At 48.9% G+C, this 22,421-nt stretch overlaps 1 protein-coding gene across 1 annotated transcript in view; it reads right to left on the reverse strand.

The window, feature by feature from the left end:
- Positions 1-21,677, reverse strand: part of SLC28A1 (solute carrier family 28 member 1) — a gene marked incomplete at both ends in the record, with an annotated part of 47,666 nt that extends 25,989 nt beyond the window's left edge. The window contains 8 exon segments of the mRNA XM_081228231.1: positions 4,900-5,013; positions 5,684-5,831; positions 13,763-13,946; positions 17,993-18,084; positions 20,022-20,086; positions 20,089-20,109; positions 20,949-21,060; positions 21,667-21,677. Coding sequence (XP_081084357.1) covers positions 4,900-5,013; positions 5,684-5,831; positions 13,763-13,946; positions 17,993-18,084; positions 20,022-20,086; positions 20,089-20,109; positions 20,949-21,060; positions 21,667-21,677 — 747 coding nt within the window.
- Between the last annotated feature and the right edge of the window lie 744 nt (positions 21,678-22,421).

Raw genomic sequence — 22,421 nt, forward strand, 5'->3', positions numbered from 1 at the left:
GGATGAGCAGAGATTCAAGGCTGAGGGCCATGAGCCTGGCAGCTCTGGGGCCCTGGTTCCAGCTGGCACCAGCTCTACCTTGCCTTCCAGTTTGTGAGCCAAGAAACAGTCCTCCCTCTCTCCTCCCTTTAAAGCAAGTTTCAAATGGGTTTCTGTCCCTTTCAACCAAATGAACCTAAGAAATACTGTTTTCTTCTAAACCAAGGGAAAAACAAAGATCCAAGGTCTGAGGCCCCTTCGTTACCACTGTCTACCAAGGCAAGGGCTCTGATATCAAGGCACAGAAGTGAATAAGCAAGAGCATCGGGCTTATTCCAATCTTGATTCCAATCCTCTCTAGCTTTATGAGCTTGCACAAGCAACAACCACTCTGAGCCTCAGTATCCTCACCTGCAAAAAGGGGATAATGATATTATTTTCCCCATAGGGTTGTAAAGGTGAAGTGAGTGCCTGGCATATAGTCCTTGCTCCATAACTAGTAGCTGTTACTATGACTTCCTTCTCCCTAAGCTTTTCTTCACTGTTCCACCAGAATCTCAGGTCAGAGGGGGGCAAAATTGTTTCTAGGGGCCCTGGATCTTGCTGCAAAGCCTGTGTGTAGCTTTTGGCTCTAGAAGGTTGGGAAGCTCTGGCCTCTGCTGGGGAGGTTTGGAGAAAGAAGAGCTCAGCCCTGGTTTGGGGCCAAAGGACAAGCTGCTCAGGACCACACAGTCATGGGAATGGTGGCCCAGCCAGGGGGGAGGCTGGCTGTGTGGGAGCCCAACCCACAGCCAGGCGCTCAAAGAGCCAGACGTTCCCAGCAGGCAGAGAGACTTCCCACTTGCACAGAAGAACCATCATTTATCCATCTCATTCATTCAGCAAAAAGCAGTGTAGCAGGCACTGGGCAGGGCTTTGCAGGGCTCAGGGTCAGTTAACTGACACCAGAATAAGTAAGACCCAGGATTTGTCCTCAAACAGCTAAAAGTAACAGCTTCAATGTGTGGAGCTAAGTGATGAGCTTCATAGAGCTGGTCTCTCAGCCGCACACCCCCACTTCGTTCCCCATGGTGACCTCTCTCCTGGACTGTGGCAGTCTGGTGGTCCCTGCATCATCACCTGGGTGTGAGGCAGCCTCCTCACTAGTTCCTTTTTCCAAGCACCCTGGCCACAACCCTTCCTACCTACTATTGAAATCACAACTGTCCCAAAGCTCCAATCAAGTCCCTCCTTGCTCAAAAATCTTCAATAGCTCCTCATTTCCTGGGGACCAAATCCAGGTGCCTCAGCCTGGCATTTAAGACTCTTCAAGAGACAGCCCCACCACACTTGCAGTTTATCCTCCAATCCATCCTTTTCTTCAAATAGCTTACATGCCCGTCGAACTGAACTACACCCTGTACCTTAGAGAGCTCAGCACTTTCTCACCTCCGCGCCTTTGCCCAGGCATTTCTTCTTCCTGACTATCTCTGTGCCTCCAATTTTTTCCTGTCCTAAGGCTCCAATTCAAATGCCACTTCCTTAAGGGGGCATCCTCACTGTCCTTATTTTTTAAAATGTTTCCCTAAATGGACTCCCCAGATACTTTCTTTTGTGCCAGTTACACTTGAACCTGGCTGCCTGGGAGGTCAAATCACAGAGTGTTGTGTGTTTGCCTTGTAAAGTGTGAGAAGCCACTGCCGCTATTTCTCTGTCTGGTGGACATAAGAAGTCACCCTGGAGCAGGACTTCACTGTTTTTCCCTGAAACCTTGGTGGCCCCTACTTGGAAATGCAAATGTAAAGGGAGCAGCCCCTCCCCGCCTCTGCCCTACAAGAATGGTGTTAGGGAACCTTTGGAGGGGCTGACAGAGGCCTACACAGAAGTGATCCCCTCCCTACACTGAAGTGATCTCAGAAAAACATGATGGATAAATTTGTCCTGAGAGGACAGGAACCTGGTCCCTCCCCATTTCCTCCTAGGGCTGACATTATTGGAACCCCTTGGATGGAGTGGATGTTTCCCAGAGAGTTGCTGGCGCAAACAAAGAACAAAGCTCCCAGAGGACCTCACCAAGATTCAGGGTTGGGGGTGGGCTGGAGGTGTCTGGATTCATGAACTGGCTTGACATCCAGAAGTTCATGCCAAACCCATGGCTTGGGCTGGAAGTCTTTGGGCCCCAACATCCCCAAGCAGGGTGGGAAGGCTCTGGGAACGATGGCTGAGTAATGGCGAAAAGCAGAAATCTCTGGAACCTACGCATGGGATCCTGCATGGCAGCCCCATGGTTACTGTGGTCCAGGACGTGCTGGAGCGGGCAGCACCAACTCCCATCTGTGCTGCTATGGTAACAGGGCAGACACTGGGGCGAGCTACTGGGTAAGTGGGGCCCACGCCTCCGTCTCTCTCCACCTGGCATTTGGAAGTAGAACTTAAGCCTGGAGCAGCCGCAGGGTCCGGAGACAATGTGGTTGTGAGGCAAGCAGAGGAGCTACACTCGAGATCTTACTGAAGGAGGCACTTGGGTGTTTGGGTGGTCAGTTGGGGAAAGAAGAAATATAACCACAGTTCCACCCCGGAACAGTGAAGCAGTCACACCACCGCATACTCAGCACAGCCTGCCTTGTTTTAAATTACAGTTAGGGCTCTACCAGTACACAATAAAGTCTTTCAGTCTTTATCTCAATTTCCCCTATAATATTTTGCACTGCAGAAGGCACACAATACATTTTTGTTGGAAGGAGGGAAGGAAAGAGGGAAAGAAGGAGGGAGGGACTGTAGGTCTAGGAGAGTCCAGAGGAGCGACTTAAGAGCTTGCAGCTGGACTAATAAGGGCAGGCTTCCTGGCAGAGGTAACCTGTGAGGGGCCTTGAAGGAGGAGTACCCTGAGAGGATCTTTGGAGCGTAAGGGTTCCTGGAAAATGTCCTTTACAGTTCTAGGTCCCTGCAGCATGGCAGGGGCTAAGGTTATAGCAGGTGCTATCCCCATGTCCTCACCCTCTCTTCTTGTCCTCAGACTCCCAGCATTTCTATGATTTGGGGATTCATTTTTTTTGGAAAAGGATACAGATATATCTTACTTTTGCAAGTTTTACAAAATATACTGAAAACATACCCCCAGGTGAGTGCATTGCCGGGGTCCCTCTCAGGACCCCGAGGCTTAAGCCTCATTAGCTTCCAGTAGCAGGGCTCTGCCTGCAGGAGCCCTCCCCCTCCGCCTGGGCTGGAGGGGGAGGGCAGAGGCTGTTAAAAGGCTTTACGGGCCAAGAGTCAAGCTGACCTGAAATGCAAAGACAGCCTTGACCAGAGCCTCCCCAGAAGCTGGACCTATAGCTCAGGAAGATCTGAAAGGAGAAAACAAAACAAAAACCCAGAGTGAGGCCAAAAGGGAGGAAGGAGGAAACAGGACCCAGGGAACCAGGTTGCAGCGAACTGGAGGAGGCTTGCCTGTTCCGAGGGGCTTCCCTGCAACCCAGGGTGGGGAGAGGGACATGGAGGCTGCAGAACTAGTCCGCCCAGGTCGTGGGCTTTACAGGGGCAGGGGCACCACGTATGTCATTAAAGCCACACTCATGGGCGCCTGCCCTTTCCAAGCACGTCCTCCAGAAGAGACATCTTTTCAATAACTTGTAAAGAAATACTCAAGAGATGAGAGTTGTTAGGACAAGAACGATAAAGAAGAGACAAAGGAGGAAGCAAACAGTGAGCTGCCTGGAGAAGGCTGTCAAAGGTGGTGCCCGCTGTGTCTGCTCACTCCCCTCCCCACCAATGGTACAGCCCTGTCCTGTGGCCATCCCGGGCTCCTGGCCTTGGTGTTGCAATCTGGCTATGCTTCTACAAGAGACTTGTATTTAGGACCAGAACAAGCACTGTGACTGCAGGGCCAAGTCACTTCAGTTGTCCAGGCCTCAGTGGTCTCATCTATAAAATGAGGGGTGTGCCCAGAGCAGCAACTGTCTTTTCCTGCACAACACCCATGCAGATACCCTTGGCGTGGCCAGCAGGTGTGCGCAGAGCCCAGATATGTGGGATCTCCCTGCCCCACCGCTCCTTCTCCCTGTAGAGAGCGCATGGAAATTCGAGATGACGAGAGGGGTGAGTATAGGATCAACCTTGTGTCCTTGATAATTTATATTTTAAAAAGTAAATCATGGGACTTCCCTGGTGGTCCAGTGGGTAAGATTCCGCACTCCCAATGCAGGGGACCCGGGTTCGATCCCTGGTTGGGAGACTAGATCTCGCATGGCGCACTAAGAGTTCGCATGCCGCAACTAAGAGTCTGCGTGCCATAACTAAAGATGCTGCATGCTGCAACTAAGACCCTGCACAGCCTAAATAAATAAATAAATAAAAGATAAATAAATATGAAATATACTCATAAAGAAAAAAGTAAATCATAATTGCCCAATGATGTGAAGGAACTTAATGATACTCAAAAATGGTTAAAATGAAAAGAAAAAGGTTAAAATGGTAAATTTTGTGTTATCTGTACTCATCACAATAAAAAAATGGAATAAAAAATATAACTTCAACAAAATGAACATTATTTTTAAACACACATATACACATACAAAGTAAATCATTTGCAATTTTTAAAGCACTTTTGACTATTATAAGTTCCTTTTGTTATGACCACTGAGGGCCACATGCCTTGTGGGCCTTCCCACAAGGAACCTACCTGTTTTGAGATTCTCTTCCACATCAGACCCAGCCTCTGAAAGGACTGCTCTGTCTGGGCAGGTGGTACCAGGCCTGAGAGAAGTAGCAGCTGCAATGCTCAGCCCCCAGCTGCCCAGCTGGTCTGGGGCCCCATACACACCCACCGTCCTGGTCGCAGTCCCTCTCTATGTCCTCACAGCCCACCTCCCTCCAGCAGAGAGGCTTCTCCTCCATTCCCTGGCAACCCAGCACGCCCTGGGTAAGTGCACCCCATGTACACACCTGGATCTGGTCACCCAGCCACTGAAATGCAATAAATCCTGGTTCTGTTCTGATGACGAAGAGTCCAAGTGCAAACTGTAGTCCAAGACCCCAGGACACAGCCCGCCAGGATACCTGCCACCCGATAGAAAGGTCCTGGTGAGCTCAGCTCCTCGGGAGATCCACAGGGAACAGTTGGGTGAGGGCAGAGGGCACAGCACTGCTGAGGGGCTATGGGAGATTTGGCCAGTCTGTAGGATGAGGGCTGGACCCAGCCAGAGCTCTGGGCCAGTTGCCAATGGTTACATTCCTCATGGAGTTCAGAATAGGCCACACTTGGCAGCAATGGGCCTGGGCAGTGGGCAGGGGTAGGGCAAGATCTAACCAAGGACCAGCCTGGAGTGTGCCATGGCACTTGGTCCTGGGTCATCACGGGGTAGGTGGAGCTGGAGTTGTGGCGTCAGTGTCCGGTTTCCGTGTAACTTTTGTCTGTCTGGATCCTCCCCCAGGCCTCCTACATAGTCAGGGCTCCCAGCCACCCTGACCCCACTCTCTCTCCCTCAATGCACTCTCCCCAGCCCCAGCAGAAGGGAGCTGGACTCCTAAGGGCTACTGCTACCTCTCAGCATTTAATGACTCCTTAGCAGTGATCCCTACACCCAGGTGTGCATCAGGGTCTCTGGGAGGCTTGGCTGGAGTCTAGGGGAAGGTGTTAACCACACTGTGAAATGGTGGTGGTGGGGGACCTGATATCAGAGAGAGAAGGGGCTGCAGCCCACTCTGGACCTGATAGGTAAGCACTCACTGCGCGGTGATGCTTTGAGAAGGCAAAGAGGAGGCTGATGAACATGCAGATTCCTCCAAAGGACACCAGCTGCTCAGGCCGCTGAGAGGTGTCCAGAACCAGCCGTAGGATCAGGCCCAGGAAAGCAGCAAGGGCTAGAAAGGGCTCCCTGCAGGAGAGGGGCAGAAAGTCATCACTGTCAGTATCTCCTCACCCCCACACAATAGCACCCAGGGCCCCAGAGAAAGTGTACTCAGGGCTGTTGGGGGGAGAGAGAGAACGCTGTGTAACCTCAGACAGACCACATAGCCTCTGTGAGTCTAGTTTCCTCATTGGGTAAACAAAGCCAAAGACACCCCATTTCTCAAGGCTGCTGAGAGGACTAAATCAGAGGATGTGTGTACTCAGCTTAGCATGGTGCCGAGCACATGGCTCCATCAAGAGGCAGGAGCTCTCAAAGCTGCAATGATGCTCAGCTCAGCCCAGCCTCTGACCTTGCCAGGGTGAGGTGGGGTCTGTGTGGGCTAGAACTCAGCACCATGGACCGTGGGCTCTGCTCACCCAAAGCCCAGAAGCAGTAGTGTCAGTCTGCAATGCAGAGTTGAGCATCTGAGACCTAGGGCTGGATGCAACTTTTACAGCAACACCTCCCTCCCTGGGGCTGGGATTTGCTTGTCCAGGAGGCAGCCTGAAATGTTCAAGAGCCCAGGTCTGGGTACTGGGTATTCAAGGTCTAGCCCCGACCCAGTCTTTAACTCACTGGGTACTATAACCACACATAAGGTTCACTGAGCACCTGTATTGTGCCAGGAACTATGCTGGGTGCTGAGAGACTTCCAGTAACTGTCCTCATCTTAGAGATGAAGAAACGGAGGCCCAGGAAGTTAAATGACTTGCCCACAGCTGCCCATCTAGAAAGTAGCAAAGCTGAGATCTTAGCCCAGGCACTCTGGCAGCAAATCTATTCCCTTAACTAGTTCTGTACACGGTCACCAGCCAGTAAGAGGAGGACCCAGGACCTGAAATCCATCAGGCTAACCCCAGAGTTGACTGTTTATTTTTGGTGTGTTTCCCAAACTCTTATCATCCCAGTTCCATTGGCACGATTTCTGCCCTGTCTCTGTGCCACCTGTACTATTTTCCTTGAAGTTAACTCATTTTATAAAAACTGAAATGCATCTTTGGGGGTTTATTTTTTTGGAAGGGGGTTGTTTTTAATAGCTTTATTAGAGATATGATTTTTTAACTTTTTATTTTATATTGGCGTATAGCCGATTAACAATGTTGTGAAAGTTTCAGGTGCACAGCAGAGCGACTCAGCCATACATATACATGTGTCCATTCTCCCCCAGGCTCCCCTTCCATCCAGGCTGCCACATAACATTGAGCAGAGTTCCCTGTGCTATGCAGTAGGTCCTCGTTGGTTATCCTTTTTAAATATAGCAGTGTGTGCATGTCAATCCCAAACTCCCTAACTATCCCTTCCCTCCACCCTTCCCCACCTGGTATTAGAGGTATGATTGACATAATAAATAGAATATGTTGAAAGTGTATAATTTGATAGTTTTGACATATGTATACACCATGAAACCATCACCAGTATCGCAGTGAGTGTATTATATCCATCACCCTCAAAAGCTTCTTCATACTCCTTTGTAATTCCTTCCCTCATCCCCAGGCAGCAAATGATCTGTTTTCTGTCACTAGATGAGTTTGCAATTTCTAGGATTTCATAGAAATGGAATCATACAGCACATATTTTTTTTGTCTGACTTCTTTCACTTAGTGTAATGATTTTATTTTGAGGTTCATCCATGTTTTTGCATGCATTCATTTCTCTTTATTGCTGAGTAGTATTCCATTGTGTGGATGTACCACAGTTGGCTTATACATTCACCTGTTGATGAACATTTAGGTTGTTTCCAGTTTGGGGCTATTGCAGATAAAGCTGCTATGAACATTCAAACATTCACGTGCAAGTCTTTATGTGGACGTATGCTTTCTTTTCTCTTGGGTAAATACTATAAGTGGAATGGGTGACTCATATGGTAGATCTAACTTTTTAGGAGACTGCCAAACTCTTTTCCAAAGTGATTATACATTTTTCCATTCCCACCAGCAGTATGTAAACATTCCAGTTCCTCCACATCTTTGTCAACATGGTTGGTATGGTAAATCATTTGAATTCTAGTCATTCTGGCAGACATATAGCAGTATCTCTTTGTGGTTTTAATTTGCATTTCCCTAATGACTAATGATGTTGAGCATTTTTCCATGTGTTTATTTGCCACTTATATATCTTCTTTAACTAAACATCTGTTAACATATTGAGCCCACCCTTAAACTGGGTTTTCTTATTATTGAGTTTTGAGAGTTCTTAATACATTCTGGATGCAAGTCCTTTGTCAGGTATACGACTTTCAAAGCTTTTCTCCTAATCATAGCTTATGTTTTTATTCTCTTAACCAAGTCTTTTTGAAGAGCAAAAGTCCTGAATTCTGATGAAGTTTAATTTAAAAAAATGGATTGTGATTTTGGTTCTGTATCTAAAAAATTTACTTAACTCAAGGTCACAAAGATTTTCTCCTACGTTTTCTTATAGTAGTTTTATAGTTTCAGGCTTTACATTTAGGTTTATGATCTATTTTCAGTTAATTTTTTAATATAATGGGAGGCATGGATCAAAGTTCCTTTGTTTCTCTCTCCTCCTGCTCCTCCTATTCTTCTCCTCCTTCTTATTCTACATATGGATATCCTATTGTTCTAGAAGAATTTGTTGAGATGATTATTATTTCTTCACTGAATTGTCTTAGCACCCCTGTCAAAAATCAATTGGTTATATATATATATATATAGGTCTATTTCTGTACTCTCTATTCTATTCCATTGATCTATTTGTCTGTCTTGAGGCCAATACCACACGGTCTTGATTACTGTAGCTTTATAATAAGTCTTAAAGACAGGTAGTGTAAATTCATCAACTTTGTTCATCTTTTTCAAAGTCGTCTTGGTTATTCTAGGTTCTTTGCATTTCCATATGACTTCTAGAATCATCTTTTTTTTTTTTTTTTTTTTTTTTGCGGTACGCGGGCCTCTCACTGCTGTGGCCTCTCCCGTTGTGGAGCACAGGCTCCAGACGCACAGGTTCAGCGGCCATGGCTCACGGGCACAGCCACTCCGCGGCATGTGGGATCTTCCTGGACCGGGGCACGAACCCATGTCCCCTGCATCGGCAGGTGGACTCCCAACCACTGCGCCACCAGGGAAGCCCCTAGAATCATCTTTTGATTCCTATCCCAAAAGTCTGCTAGAATTTTGATTGAATACTCTTAGAATCTATAGATTAATTTGAGGAGAATTGATATATTAAAAATATTGACTCTTTCAATCCATGAACTTGGTATTTTGCTCCATTTATTTGTCTTCTTTAATTTCTCTCAGCAATGTTTTGTAGTTTTCCATGCACAGGTTTGCAGGTCTTTTGTCAGATTTATCCTTAAGTATTTCATATGTTTTATGCTATTCTAAATAACATTTATAATTTTAATTTATGATTGTTTGTTGTTAGTATATAGAAATACTTTTGTTTTTTGTATGTTGAGCTTGTATCCTTCAAACTTGCTAAACTCACTTATTAGTTATACTAGTTTTTTGTAGATTCCATAGGATTTTCTATGTAGACAATCCTGTTGTCTGTGGATAAAGACAGATTTACTTCTTCCTTTCTAATCTACATGCCTTTTATTTCTTTTTCCTACCCGACTGCACAAGCTAGAACCTCCAGTACAATGCTGAATAAAAGTGGTGAGAATGGACATTCCTACTTTGTTCTTGATTTCAGTGGGTAAGCACTCAGTCTTTCCCAATTAAGTATGAGGTTAGCTGTAGATTTTTGGTAGCTGGTCTTTATCAGATTGGGGACGTTCCCTTCTATTCCTAGTTTGCTCAGAATTTTTATCAGAAATGGGAGTGGAATTTTGTCAAATGCTTTCTCTGATTATGATGTGCTTTGGTGTGGTTTTCTTCATGTTTCTTGTGCTGTAGGTTTGTAGAGTTCCTTGGATGTCTGGGTTTATAATTTTCATCAGATTTGGAATTTCTTGGATATAATTTCTTCAAGTATTTTTTCTTCCCTCCTTCTCCTTTGGAGATTTCAATTACTTGTCTGTTTGCCTACTTAATGTGCCATGGTTAACTGATGCTCTGTTTGACTCTTTCATGTTTTTTAAAAATTTGTTAGGTAGAGCCTGAGCAGGGTTTATTCTGTGGTTAATTTTTCCCTATTACTGACCCAAGATCTTTCTTAGTACTCTAAACAATATCTGGTGAATCATGAGGTTTTCCACTCTGACTTTTGAGAGCAAACACTATTCCTGACCCTGTGTGATCTCTGGCCACTGTTCTCTAATCCTTTTCAGTGGTTCTTTTCTAGGCCTTGTATAGTTTTCTCATACGCATTCACTGATCAGAACTCAGTTGAATACTGGAGGAGAACCCTCTGCAGATACCGGGAGCAGATCTCTCCCCTCTGGTACTCTGCATTGTGAACTCTAGCCACCTTGGCTTTCCTGAAGTCCAAGCTCTGTCTTTTCAACTCAGGAAATCTACTGGCCCCACCTTAATGCCCCTTTGCTGCACTGTGGGCTGGAAACCCCCTCAGTGCAGTAAGCTGGGGCAATCATAGAGCTCATCTCATTTGTTTCCTATTTCTCAAGGATCACTGTCCTTTGTTGCCTGATGCCCAATTTCTTAAGAGCCATATACTATTTGTTCTGGTTTTTTAGTTGCTTCAAGTGAGAGGATAAACCTGGTCTCTGTTATTCCATCTTGACCTGATTTTGGAAGCTGAAATCAAATGCATGTATTTTTATTTTGTATTTTTATTTTTTTTTGCGGTACGTGGGCCTCTCACTGTTGTGGCCTCTCCCGTTGTGGAGCACAGGCTCCGGATGTGCAGGCTCAGCGGCCATGGCTCACGGGCCCAGCCGCTCCACGGCATGTGGGATCCTCCCGTACCGGGGCCCGAACCCGTGTCCCCTGCATAGGCAGGCGGACTCTCAACCACTGAGCCACCAGGGAAGCCCAAATGCATGTATTTTAAAAACAGTTTACTGAGACAAAATTCACATATTATACAATTTTCCCATTTAAAGAGTATGGTTCAGGGATTCCCTGGTGGCTCAGTGTTTAAGAATCCGCCTGCTAATGCAGGGGACACGGGTTTGAGCCCTGGTCCAGGAAGATCCCACAGGCCGTGGAGCAACTAAGCCTGTGCACCACAGCTACTGAGCCTGCGCTCTAGAGCCCACGAGCCACAACTACTGAAGCCCACGTGCCACAACTACTGAAGCCCATGCGCCTAGAGCCCATGCTCTGCAACAAGAGAAGCCACCACAATGAGAAGCATGAAACCGCAACAAAGAGTAGCCCCTGCTCGCTGCAACTAGAGAAAACCTGGGTGCAGCAACGAAGACCCAACGCAACCAAAAATGAAAATTAATTAATTAATTTTAAAAAAGAGTATGGTTCAATGGTTTTTAGTATATTTACAGGGTTGTACAACCATCACTGCAATCAAATTTAGAACATTTTCATCAGCCCAAAGAGAAACCCCACACCTCTGCTCACCACCCCCATCTTCCCATCCCCCTCCAGCCCTAGTCAGTCACTAATCAGCACTTCCCTGGTGGTGCAGTGGTTAAGACTCCAAGCTCCCAATGCAAGGGGCCTGGGTTCAATCCCTGGTCAGGGAACTAGATCCCACATGCATGAGCAACTAAGAGTTTGTATGCCACAACTAAGGAGCCCATGAGCCGCAACTAAGGAGCACACCTCCCACAACTAAGACCCGGCACAACAAAATAAATAAATAAATATTTTTAAAAAATCACTACTCTACTCTCTGTCTCTATAGATTTTCCTATTCTGGACATTTCATATAAATGGAATCATACAGTACATGGTTCTTTGTGACTGGCATCTTTTACTTAGCATAATGTTTTCAAGCTTTGTCATTATTGTAGCATTTATCAGTACTACCTTCTTTTTATGGCCAAATAATATTCCATTATAGGTACAGACACAATTTATTCAACCATTTAATGGTTGATGGGCATTTGGGTTGTTTCCACTTTGGCTATTATGAATAATGATGCTATGAACATTTGCATATAAGTTTTTGGATATATGTTTTCATTTCTCTTAGGTATATACCTAAGAGCAGAAATGCTGGGTATGGTAACTCTACGTATAACATTTTGAGGAACTGACATTGTTTTCTGTTGCAGCTGCATCATCTTACATTTCTTTCAGGAGTGTATGAGGGTTCAAATTTTTTCGCATCTTTGCCAACTCTTGCTATCATTTATTTTTTTTGTTATAGCCATCCTAGTAGATGGAAAGTGGTATCTTGCTGTGGGTTTTTTTTTTTTTTGGTATATAATTTGCAAATATTTTCTCCCATTCTGTGGGTTGTCTTTTCACTTTGCTGATGGTGTCCTCTGAATCAAAAAATTTTAGTTTTTATACAGTCTAGTTTATCTGCATGTATTTTTCTTTTTTTCCTTGGCCATGCCACGCAGCTTGCGGGATCTCAGTTCCCCAACTGGGAACTGAACCTGGGGCCATGGCAGTGAAAGCGCCAAATCCTAACCACTAGACAACCAGGGAACTCCCTACCTGCATATATATATATATATATATATATTTTTTTTTTTTTTTTTCCTGCGGTACGCGGGCCTCTCACTGTTGTGGCCTCTCCCATTGCAGAGCACAGTCTCCGGACGTGCAGGCTCAGCAGCCGCTCTGCAGCCATGGCTCATGGGCCCAGCCGCTCCACGGCATGCGGGATCCTCCCGGACCAGGGCACGAACCCGTGTCCCCTGCATCGGCAGGCGGACTCTCAACCACTGCACCACCAGGGAAGCCCTGCATATATTTTTTTAAAGGAAACTTTATAACAATACCTCAAATGGAAAACCAGTATCAGTGATTTGTCATAAACAGAAGATGACTGTAAAAATAAATCCTTTTATAAATCTATTTAATAAAGAGAAGGCAAATGTAAAAACAAACCTATTTATAAATAAAACTAAAAATTTGTTTATAGGCTGGCTCAAAGCATTTTGCTGTGGTATGGGGGTCTTACTTTGGGAAACACCATTATGCCCTGCACCTGCCTGGCTTAGTCATTGATTATCTTTGGGCACCAATTTCTTCATCAACAAAAAAAGAGTACCTTTTTTAAGCCATAGAAACATTTTTTTCCAGCTAAATTTTTTTTTTTTGGCAAACCTGTTTATAAAACAGATAAAATAGAGTTGTCTGGTTGAAATGGAGATTGGGAGGCAGGGTGTCTGATGTTCCCCTCTCCAATCTCCCTCACCTGCCCTATGGTACCTCCAAGGTTTCCACAGCTCTAAGGAACCCAGTTTAAAAACCAGGGGATCCCAAACTGTTGTTCAGGAACATGGCTGGCTACATCAGAATCCCCTGGTGGCTAACTAAAAATATTAACTAAAAGGAAAAGAATTTCAATAAGAATAGATACATGTATATGTGTAACTGAATCACTTTGCTGTACACCTGAAACTATCACAACATTGTTAATCAACTATACTCTAATATAAAATAAAAAGTTAAAAAAATATTGATTCCTGGACCTCAGTTCAGACTGCTGAATCAGACACCAGGGGTGGTCCCCTGCAGCTGTATGTCTCAGGCATGCTCCAGGTGATCTGATAGGAGGCATTGATATGGGCCCTCCCTGCTTGAATGGGCTGGGATATCTGAATTTAGGAAACTGTTGATTCCTGTCCTCAGGTATCATAGTCACCTGTTTTAACTGGAGCAGAGAATCAGGTGGGAACTGGCAAAATGCCACAAAGATGGCACAAAGATGCCTCTGAAGCTACCCAGCAACACCTGCTCTGGAGCTCCCAGGAGGCAGGCAAGTAACATGTGCTCCCCATGGTCCAGGAGCCCTCTGGTGCGACAAGGACAAAGGACCTCCCCACCCAGCCCTGGCTGTGACCCCTCTGACAATGTGACCCTCTGCCAATGTGCCTGCCCACCCCCATACTCCCCTGGGGCCTCACTTACCTCTTAAACCGGAGGTGCAGGCTGGGATGCCCCAGAGGCTTGACACACCTCAGCAGCTTTGGCCCCAGCAGCCTCTTCAGCAGGCTGTGGGCCAGGAAGACGAGGTCCACGCAGGTGAGGACAAACAATGCCAGGGCCCTCTGGAAATCCAGGAGGCAGGCCATCAGCAGGAAGGCAGCAAATGCTGGGAGTAGGTGGAGATGAAACAGAGACGGGGTCATCCATAATGACACTGGCGTCTGCAGGACCCCGCAGCCCTATCCTCCAGCTCCACCTTACTCCAGCCAGAGCTCTCTGAGCCTTAGCTTCTTCGTCTGGAAATGAGCACCATTGTCTCTATTTTGTCAGAGGGTCATTATGAAGTTAATTGACAGAATGTGTGTAAAAGGGCTTTGCAAACTATAAAGTGCTGACCAAAGTGCTGAGGGAGATGTTTAAGGAGGAGGCAAGACAGCATGAATCTCTGAGCATCAACGGAGTGCCTGCTATGTTCCAGAGCCACACTAGGTTCCGAGGAGGACAGAGGTGGATAAGTCAGTGGCTCCAGGAAGGCATTCACTTGTGTGTGTCAGGATCCCATTCTGAATATTCATCAGTGACCATTTATCTTCCTGGAATTTCCTTTTCCCCCTTTGCCCTTCTCCCCATTTGAGCAGCTAGGCCAGTCTGTGCTATACCTCAAGAGAGGAATATGATAGCAGATAGCAGAGGGGAGCTATCTCTCCCTGGCTTATGAATTTCAAGAGCCAGAGCCCTTGAAGAATGGAAAGGACTTATAACATTTCCATTGGATAAAAAATGTGGGATGGAACATTTTGAGTAAGTGTAATCCCTCCCCCTCCCCCTCTGCTGCCAAACTAGAGGATACCCGTGGGTCCCAGAGAAAAGGACTCTGAGCCAGGGGAGGTGGCAAAAGCCCAGGCATACTTGTGGCTTTGCAAGCAAAGGCGTCCTGCCCCAGGGAGGCAGCAAAATGTCACGGAGAGGAATGCACATGGAATGCATGGGCAGGCAGAGTCACAGAAGGCTTCTAAGGTTCCACACACCTCAGCAGGCACCGAAGCAGAGGAAATGATCTCTATGAGTGGCTCAGAGAGAAAGGAGACCAGAACAGGCCCACGATGGAGATGGGGGTGTCTCCATGGCTACTTGCAGCGGCAGAGAACCCAGGACCAGTTGGGGAAGTGGACAGGTTAGCAGACCCTTGAGAACTGATCATGGATAATCACCCCCAGGGACTCCTGAGGAAAGAGGTAAAGGCATATTCCAAACTGACAGACGCTCAGTTCCTATCCCTCACTTGGAACAATGAAATTGAAATAGAAACTTTATTTTCCATAAGCCGAGTTATGGAAAATAAAGTTACTTTTCTCTGACGCAGAAGTTTGTGGGCTGGGACACCTGTATGGGGGTTAGTTAGAAGCACACAGGTGAGGCTCTGCAGGGCAGCGCCAGGGATGCAGGCATAGGGCTGTGGGAAGTCAAAGGAGGGGGAGCTGGTGGGAGACAGGCACCAAGGTCAGCACGACTTATAGCACTGGCAGAATTACTCTTCACACCCATTTCACGGGTCGGTACTGTGGTGATCCCCATTTAGAGATGAGAAGTGAAGTGACTCACACAGGGAGGAAACTGGACTGGAATTCCAACCTGGGTCTGTCTGTGGCCAGCAGGAACTGGCATGTCGTGCAGGAGAGAGGGCTGTGTGGACAAGTCCTCCAGGCAGGACACGGGAGAAACATGTATTAGGAAGTATTTTCATCCTTCTAGGATCCATTCACCTCTCCGGTGATAGGATTTTCTGTTCCTTTTGGGCACCCCCTCCCTACTCTTAGCCCATGTGGTCCCGCGGTGTCTGACCCACGTCAGGGGTGGGAGACCACAGCATCCCCTGGGCCCAGGGATGGGCACATGACCTGAGCTAGGCCCATCAAAGGCCTCCAGGGACTTGGCTGGAAATATGGGCAAGAGGTACACTCTTCTGAGATTGGGGACACTGAGGCCCTCCATGTCAGTCAGCCTCCAGTGTTTATCTTTGCATCCACGGAGAAAGCCCACCTAAGGTGAGGAAGCCATCGCTACGGCTCAGACTAAGTGCTGAGGACATGAGCTTCATTCCTCTACCACACCTACTTCAGGAAGTACGTGGAGAGCCTTGCCATAGAAGACGTGATACAATAAAGATATCAAAGAGCTGGAGGAAATCAAAATCCCAAACATGGAGAAAGTAAGGGAGGATTTAATGATTGAGACTGAGTTCCTGACAGCCAAGACAAAAGTGGAAATAGGATATGGTAGGTCATTTCCATTATCTGCTAGAAGGAATTCAATCATTTCTTCAAGAGAAACAAATCTGAGTCTGAGTGAAGGTGGACACAAGGGGAACCAAGACGGCCCTGCTCAGCTCCTGCCAAAGGAAGACTTCGCGGTGTCCGACATCTCGAGGAGGAAGCTGTCAGGGCCATGAACCAGCCCCATCGCAGCAGGGCATCCTGCTTTTGATTTCATCATGAAGACTGGGGCCCCTGCTGTCATGCCTCCATGTCCTCTCCCCTGTGTAGTCCCCACGAAGGCCTCTGCATCCACACCCACCTCCCCTGTCGATCTCCCACCTGCCAAGCCAAATCGAGCCTCCAGCCGTGAGGACCCGCCTCTCCGCCTGGGCCCTGGACCCCTCCTTCCCCGTGCCCAGGGGACCTTGCTCCACCGGTCATCTCCACCTCCTCGCTCTTCCTCTTCTGTCTACAAACTCCCTGCCTCAGCTCATAAACACAGTCAAAGTGTCTCCCTTCACAAACACACCCCCTTCCTTGACACTGCCACACCCTTCCTTTAATATTCCCGCCCAGTTCTCATTAAAAAATTTCTCGCAAGAGCTGTCTAGACTTACTGTCTACACTGCCTCTCCTCCTGTTCTCCATCCAGCTTTTGCAAGTCCACCCTAAGTCACCATGACTTCCTTGTCCCTAAATCCCACGGACACTGCTCCATCCTTGGCCCGCTGGTCCCCTTACCGCAGAGATGCTGATGATCTTCCCCTCCTTCTTGAAACCCTTTGCTCCCTGGGCTTCTGCACCGACTCTGCTCCTGGTGTCCTGCTGCTGCCCCCACCTGCACGCCTTCTCAGGTTGGCTCAGGATTCCTCTTCCTCTCTAATTCCTTCCATGTGGCTGGTCCCCAGGTTTCCATCTGCAAACCACCTCTCAATTCATTCTCCAAGCACCCCTGGGAAACCTCTTCTCCTCCTGGAGGGCCTGGCAGCGGTTACCTCCAACACACTGTCTCAAACAACTCTCCATCCCCCTCCCTGCTGCGATTCCCTCCTCCACCCCTGTTCCCTGGCTCTGGCGGGCAGCATCACCACCCCCGTGGTCCAAGCAGAACCCTGAGGCATCCTGGATTCCAGGGCCTCCTTCATCCTGCACAGGGGATCAGCTCCCAAGTCTGGCTGGTGTGGCTTCTCAAAGATTTCTCAAATCCATCCCCTTCCATCCTCCAGCACTTCATCTTCTCCCGTATGGAATGTGGTCCTCAACAGCTCCTCCCGTCTTTCCCGCCTGCCTCTTCTAGGTTTCCACAATGTGAATCCAAACTTGACACTTCCCGGTTTAAATCCTTCAATGGCTCTCTCTGGCCTTGGAGGTAAAATCCAAGTTTCTCCAACTCCCTCCCAATACCTGGCCCCTTCTCATCCCTCCAGCCTCATCCTCTGGCACTCCCGGTCTAGAACTTTACCCTCCAGCCATACTTGAATGGTTATCAGCTGCCTGCCCACATACTGCAGGTTTTCACCTTTGCTCAAGTGTTCCTCTGCCTTCTCACTCCTATTGTCCTTCCCCTCTTACCCGGTTAACTCCTGTTCAACCTGTGAGACTGGAATGTTACCTCCTCCTGGAAGTCCTCCCTGATCACCCCCACATCCTTCCTTGGTGCTCCCAGATGGCTCTTGGCATTATGTGGAAATATTTGTTCCCCTCTCCCTTACTGATCAGAGAGTACCTTGGGAACAAGATCTGGTCTGGTTCAATTCTCATTCCCCAGCTTTTGGAACGAGAGCTGGCCTTGAGGTTTGTTGTGCTCAACAAACCTTTGTTGAGTTATTGGGTAAGTGAATGACCCTGCCCTGAGACATGGATGACTGGGGTGGAGGTGGCTGAAACCTGGGTGGTGGGAGCCATGGGGCTAAGCAGGAGTGACTATCTCCCTGGTGGGGTTGGGCCCCAAGCTCACCAGTGCATAGCAGGCCTGTGCAGATCCATCGAAGCAGCTGTGCATGCTCCCTGCAGAAGCATCTCACCCTCAGGGCTGGCTGCAGGCTCCTCCTGGGGAGAAGACCAGCAGGGTCTATGAGTGGTGCCCCCAGACTCCCACCCCTGTGGGGATTCTCAACACCTCCAGGTAGGAGCCACTCAGGTACGTCCACAGTAAAATGGCAACATGGGGTGAGCCAGGCACTGGCCTTGACATCCCACAGGGTTACAGGGCAACCCTAGCCCAGAGCAAACTAAGGAATGGCTCAGGCCATCCACTCCTTCCGGCCTCTGTCTGTACCAGCTGTGTCTCAGCCTGGAGCAACACCACTACCCCAGTGATAATCCTGCCTCCAGGGTTTGGGAAGGAACAAACTGAGACAATAAGGAAGAACCTTACCAACATACAGAAATGCACAAACCACGATGGCTGCCTCCCCTCCCCTGTCCCATTTCCAACTGTCTGAGGAGCAAAGTGGGGAGGTGCCCAGCTCTGCATTTACTGCTGTGGGACATCATCCTCTGAGTCAACAGCACCTCCCAGAGAGAGGAAGTGTGAACAGTCCACTGGCAGCCGTCACACAGCCCCACTGCCTTCTAGACCCGGTGCAAATGCCAATTCTTGTCTGGTCACTGGTCACTTGTCTGTCCCTGGAAGAAAGGCTGGTACCTGAATACCTCTGTGGTCTCCCTGGCTGAGCACGTAGGAGATGCTTACTCACACTCATACAGCCACCAGTCACTTTTTAAAGGAAGCTCTCTCCCCTCTCTCTGTCCCCACCGCCCACCTCCTAAGTGAGGCATTTTTCCTCAATCTCGTCCCAAGGCAGACAGATGGAATCTGCAACCCCACCCGGCTGAATGCTTGAGACCGCGCAGGACCCTAGGGGCCTTCTGGGCACAGAAGCCTATGTCCCCCGTTTCTTGTTTGTAGGGAACAGACTCCAGCCTCCATGACCTTCCCTGAGTCCCAAAGGGCAGATTCAAACAGTTGCTAATCAGGGAAGGGAAGGGATGCTGAGAAAAGGGAGGAGCAGCCAACAAACAACAGTGCAACCTTGGGGCAGGGTCCTGGGTCCCCTTCAAGGGAAACACATAACAATATCTTTGAGCTCTTTACAGAACTAAAACCCAACAGATGGGAAATGTCAGCATTCTTCATTCCAGAAAAGACCACCTGAGCCCAGATTAAAGGAACCAGAGAAACTCATCAAGAAGATTACCTGAAACAAAATTAAAGGGGTGCAGGCCCTGCACACACCCTAGTCTTGTCAGCAACCCCACCCTTGAACCATTGCTATAAAACTCCTCACCAAATCCTCCTGGGTGGGGACACACAGTTTTTGAGGGCGGGAGCCGGCTGTGTCTCCCTTTGCCTGGCAAAGCAATAAAGCTATGCTTTTCTACTTCACCCAAAACTCTGTCTCCAAGATTCGATTTGGCACTAGTGCGCAGAAGCCAAGTTTTTGGCAACACGCTCTCATCAGCTCAGGATCTGGCCAGTCAGGACCCCCCCAGTAGGCCTGGGTGTCAGGAGGCCAAGCTCTAGGCTCGATTTGCTGCCTGTGTGACCTGGGTCCATCTCTCTCCCTCTCTGGGCTTCAGCCTCCCCATGTGGAAGGAGGGGCCTGGCCCAGTCTAGGGGTTTTCAAACTAAGCTTCAAGGTTCCCTGAGGTGCCCCAGAGACTGAATAGGGTAGAAGGCAGATGGGGAGTAAAGAGGGGACCAGGCTGGCTCAGGGCCCCCATCCAACTTCAACCAGAGCAGCTCCTCAATATAAATTGGGGTCCCCCATGGGATTTTCATTCTGGCTGCTTCAAAGCAGATTCCGAACCTCTGGCCCGGCTCACCTCTGAGGCAGAGGTCAGCAGGACTCATTTGTTGGCTAAAACATGTTTACTCCTTTCTTCAGCAAAGGTCCAGCGAGCCCCTTCCCTGTCAGGAGGCCAGGTTCCCCACAGGGGCCTCCTCCCCAGGCCAGCCCACATCCTTCCTGGAGACGACCTACCACCCTGAGGGCTCCAGGCCAGCCTTGCTCCCGCTGTCCCTGACTTCTGCAGGGCTTGAGTCACTGTGCCAGGGTCCCAGCCTTCCTCCTAAAGCCACCAGAGATGGACCGGAGTGTGCCTCCCGCCTCCCGCGAGAACTACAGCTGGGGGCCTGGAGTGCAGAGAGACCCAGGCTGCCACCAGCGTGCCCACAGTCGCCTCGGGAGTGGGCTGGGGTGGGGACTGGGCACAGGAAGTAACCAGAGGGAACTTAAATTCCAAACTTTGAGCACCTACTGTGTGCTAGGCTCTGTGCTAGACACATCCTCATGGCCTGCATGAAGGAGGGATACTTGTGCTTCAGGGGAGGTTGGGAGGGAAGTGGGTCCCTAGTTCTGGGCTCCAAAGTTCTGAGTGGAGGGCCTCAACCTGGCCATTCCAGAGCAAGGACGAGCTTGCCAGCTCCTCAGAGGCTGACGGCTCCCCAGAGAGTCCCCATCCTCCCCCATCATGAGGGTTCTCCTACTTACCCTTTAATTTCTTTTTTTTTTGGCTGTGCCGGTGAAGCATGTGGGATCCTAGTTCCCCAACCAAGGATCGAACCCCCCCCCCCCACCGCCACACAGTGGAAGCAGAGTCTTAACCACTGGATGGCCAGGGAAGCCCCTTCCTCCTTATCATTTAGATCACAGCTGAAATGTCACTTCCTGGGAGAGCCCTTCCCTGACCTTTCTGACGAGGGCAGGCTACACTGGCACATGATAGGTGTGCACAGATGTTTAGTGAGTGATTAAGGGGGCTGCTCTGTGTGGAGGAGGTCAACACACTGCGGGGGTCCTAAGTGTTCAAGCAAAGAGGTGAGGAGGAGGTGGGGGCGGGAGGAAGATGATGAAAAAAAGGCCCCTCCTACCAGGAGGGGCCAAACCAACGTGGGGGAGGGGACAGACCAGGCTTTCCAACAGCTCAGCCCCCAGGTTCTCCAAACCACCAGCTGCTGATGTGAGAGAGCTGGCCTCTCTTAGTCTCAGTGTGTCGTCCTCCGTGCGCCAGACCTTGCAGCTGAAAGACAAAGTCAGGGCCCAAAGCTGAAAGGGGAGGCCAGGCAGGACCCAGATGAGGGGCTGGGCGAAGGGCAGAGGATGGAAGGGAGGAGGCGGGGAGCGGGGAGCAGTGGCCTGGCATAGCCTCTCCCGTCCCAGAGCTCAACCCTCATTGTGCCAGGGGCCCCAGTGACAGAGGAAGGCCCCCCCTTCCTGCACTCCTGAACCTGTGAGAGGCAAGTCCTTGTAAATCTGGGAGGTCAGGCCCACTTCATAGAGAAGGAAAGGAAGGAATTATGTATAGCATGTGTATGTATCTGAAAGGCATTTTTCTGAAGACAGGACTTAGCTTTCATCATTCACCGCAACAGGTTAAAACCATTGCCATTAAGTGATATTTTCATTGTATTACACTCTCCCATCTCTGAAAGATGGAGAGACAATATCCTGAAGACAACATTCCAGTCCCTGGATCCAACTATACCTGAAACCAGTACTACCCCTGCACTTTTCAATTACAGGAGCCAATATAGTCCTTTTTTATTTTCTTTTTCTTTCTTTCTTTTTTTTCTTTGCTGAAGCTCAGTTCATAGGCCTAAACTCATCTGTAAATAAGAGCCCTTACGAAGACTCCATCTCTCTTCACTCCTGTCCCCTCTCTTTTTCTTCCCCTTGGGTAGCACCCTACCCTGTCCAAGCGCCAGACTGGCTAAGCTCACATACCCAGGAGCACACATGCAAGGGCACATGTGAGCAGGCCCACGTAGGGAAGTACACACACAGGCAGAGCCTGGGAAAGCCCAGCCACCCATGCACACACGCAAACACAGACACACAGCTGCACGGAGAGGGGCAGGCTCCTCTTCCTACTCACATATTTGTGGTCAACAAGTCCCTCTCAGGGAGACGGAAGCACGCGTTTCCACGGGGACGGGCTGGATCCAACCTGCTTGCGCTTTGGCCTGTCTTCTCATCTCAGTGGAAATTCCTGGGCAGAGTCCAGAGTTGGAGCTGGCTGGGCCTCCCACCTGGCTCTGTCCAGCACAGTCTCCAGAGCCCAGGGCCACGGCCGGGGCAGGGACCCCAGCCTCTCTCAGGGAAAAGAGGAAACGGGGCAAGTGGGCCCCACTCTAGGCCTGGCCTGCGGAGCTCCTGCCTCATAAGTGAATCTGCCTTCCTCCTCAATGATGCCCTCCTCTCTACTCTTTCCTGCTCCCAAACAGGCCCACCTCTTCCAGGAAGCTCAGCTTTATTACTCTCACTCTCCCCATATCCACTCCTGGGGCCTCCTTTTCCACCTGCCATCAGTGCTACTCAGTTTTTTGGATCATGTGTTTTTTGTTTGTTTGTTTGTTTGTTTTTTTTTGTGGTACATGGGCT

This window comes from Mesoplodon bidens (genome assembly GCF_964165515.1).
Source record: "Mesoplodon bidens genome assembly, chromosome: 3".
Classification (NCBI taxonomy): Eukaryota; Metazoa; Chordata; class Mammalia; order Artiodactyla; family Ziphiidae; genus Mesoplodon; species Mesoplodon bidens.